The 1,324-nt window shown below is 38.1% G+C and overlaps 1 protein-coding gene and 1 long non-coding RNA gene across 5 annotated transcripts in view; one reads left to right on the top strand and one right to left on the bottom strand.

Annotated features, from left to right (window-relative positions):
• ttll6 (tubulin tyrosine ligase-like family, member 6) overlaps window positions 1–1,261 on the top strand; it is a 13,564-nt gene extending 12,303 nt beyond the window's left edge. For all 3 annotated transcript variants that reach the window (XM_014014752.1, XM_014014751.1, XM_014014753.1), the window contains 2 exons: window positions 390–516; window positions 802–1,261. In XM_014014752.1, coding sequence (XP_013870206.1) covers window positions 390–516; window positions 802–1,040 — 366 coding nt within the window. In that variant the 3' untranslated portion in view covers window positions 1,041–1,261. The remainder of the gene's footprint in view (window positions 1–389; window positions 517–801) is intronic.
• The window catches only part of LOC106521973 (uncharacterized), a 12,892-nt gene that overhangs the window by 1,095 nt on the left and 10,473 nt on the right, over window positions 1–1,324 (bottom strand). The window contains exon 3 of one of the 2 annotated variants that reach the window (XR_001310731.1): window positions 1,057–1,141. The exons of the other annotated variant lie outside the window; for it this stretch is intronic. This is a non-coding gene — a long non-coding RNA (uncharacterized LOC106521973). Of the gene's footprint in view, window positions 1–1,056; window positions 1,142–1,324 lie in introns of those variants that run through there. 2 annotated transcript variants of the gene reach the window in all.

Here is a 1,324-nt window from a genome sequence, read left to right as displayed (position 1 = left end):
ATTTATTTAAGCTTACTTACTTATTTTTTATGTGTTTTGTTTAAATAATGACAGAAATTATATATTTTTTGAAATATATTTATAGAAAAATGGCCAATAATTCAGTTGTTTTGCTGTTAGTTCAGATGGAAATAAACCACTTCCTGCAGCTCAGATTATATTTGATGCTTTAATCTGTAAACATGTAGAAATGAAAATGATCAGAACTTCTGCTGTGGTTCTGATTTAATTGTAAAGAGTAATTAAATATAATAATAAGTGTTCTTGTGAGATTATCGTCAACATTTAATTAAATATTTTAATACTTGTTTTTTTTAAGCTTCCTTCTTTCACGTTGCTTTTGCTGAGCAGTCATTATGACGCAACACTTTTCTGTTGTCTTTCTGCAGCTCTACTCACACATGACTCAGCAGAATTCCCTCAGGCCCGGAGTGGACCGGAGCAGCCAGAACAGTTCCGACCGCCTGCAGTCAGAGAGTCAGAACAGAACCAGCAACCAGCAGGTCCAGTGTGGAGGTGAACACTCCTGAAAATAGTTTTTTTATTTTATTTTAGACACTAAGAAACTTTCAGCTCCTGTAGGTTTTTAGTTCAACAAGAAATATTTTTGGTTGTTTAATAAAAAAGTGGACAAAAGAGTGACAATAACATTTATTACTCTTGTTGAAAGTTTAAATTGTTTTTTTCATTGTCTCCATCATCAATAACTAATGGATTTCAGAATTATTCAGTCATTTTTGTTGTTTTTTTTAAAGCTTAAACTTGTTTTGTTGGTGCTCGTTTCCTTTATCTCTCTTTTAGGTGAGGACGTTAGACAGTACAGCAAGACCAGCTCCTGCGTGGTCACAAAGTCCCAGGTCAGGATCCCCGTCATAAACATCATCCATACAGGGGGTCAGCGGAACACGTCCCACGACCCTGCAGACCTGCAGAGCCTGTTCTTGGTCTCCAGACGCGCCCCCATCCTTAACAGGCCTGGATTCTCTCATGGCGTCCGCAACTCCTCCCGCAGAGACCCCCAACACGGAAAAGGACTCTGAGGAGCCGGACCGCCGACCCCTGAGGTCCACTAACAGGATCCAGACATGAAGATCTCAGGATTATTGAGACACCTGAGAGTTGGACCTGGAGCTTTATTTACCTGAAAATATAGTAAAAACATGAAACCTGTGTGTGACCGGCCTTTCAATGCTTTGTTTAACTGAAGAACACTTTGTGGGAATTTACATGCAGTGCCAAAATAAAAGCTGGCTCATCTGTTTTAAAGAGGTTTTATTTTGAAAAAAAAAAAATCAAGAATAAAGGAAATGAGCAAGTTTAAAAA

This window comes from Austrofundulus limnaeus, unplaced genomic scaffold (genome assembly GCF_001266775.1).
Source record: "Austrofundulus limnaeus strain Quisiro unplaced genomic scaffold, Austrofundulus_limnaeus-1.0 Scaffold119, whole genome shotgun sequence".
NCBI lineage: Eukaryota > Metazoa > Chordata > Actinopteri > Cyprinodontiformes > Rivulidae > Austrofundulus > Austrofundulus limnaeus.
This window is presented reverse-complemented; position numbering and strand designations above follow the sequence as displayed.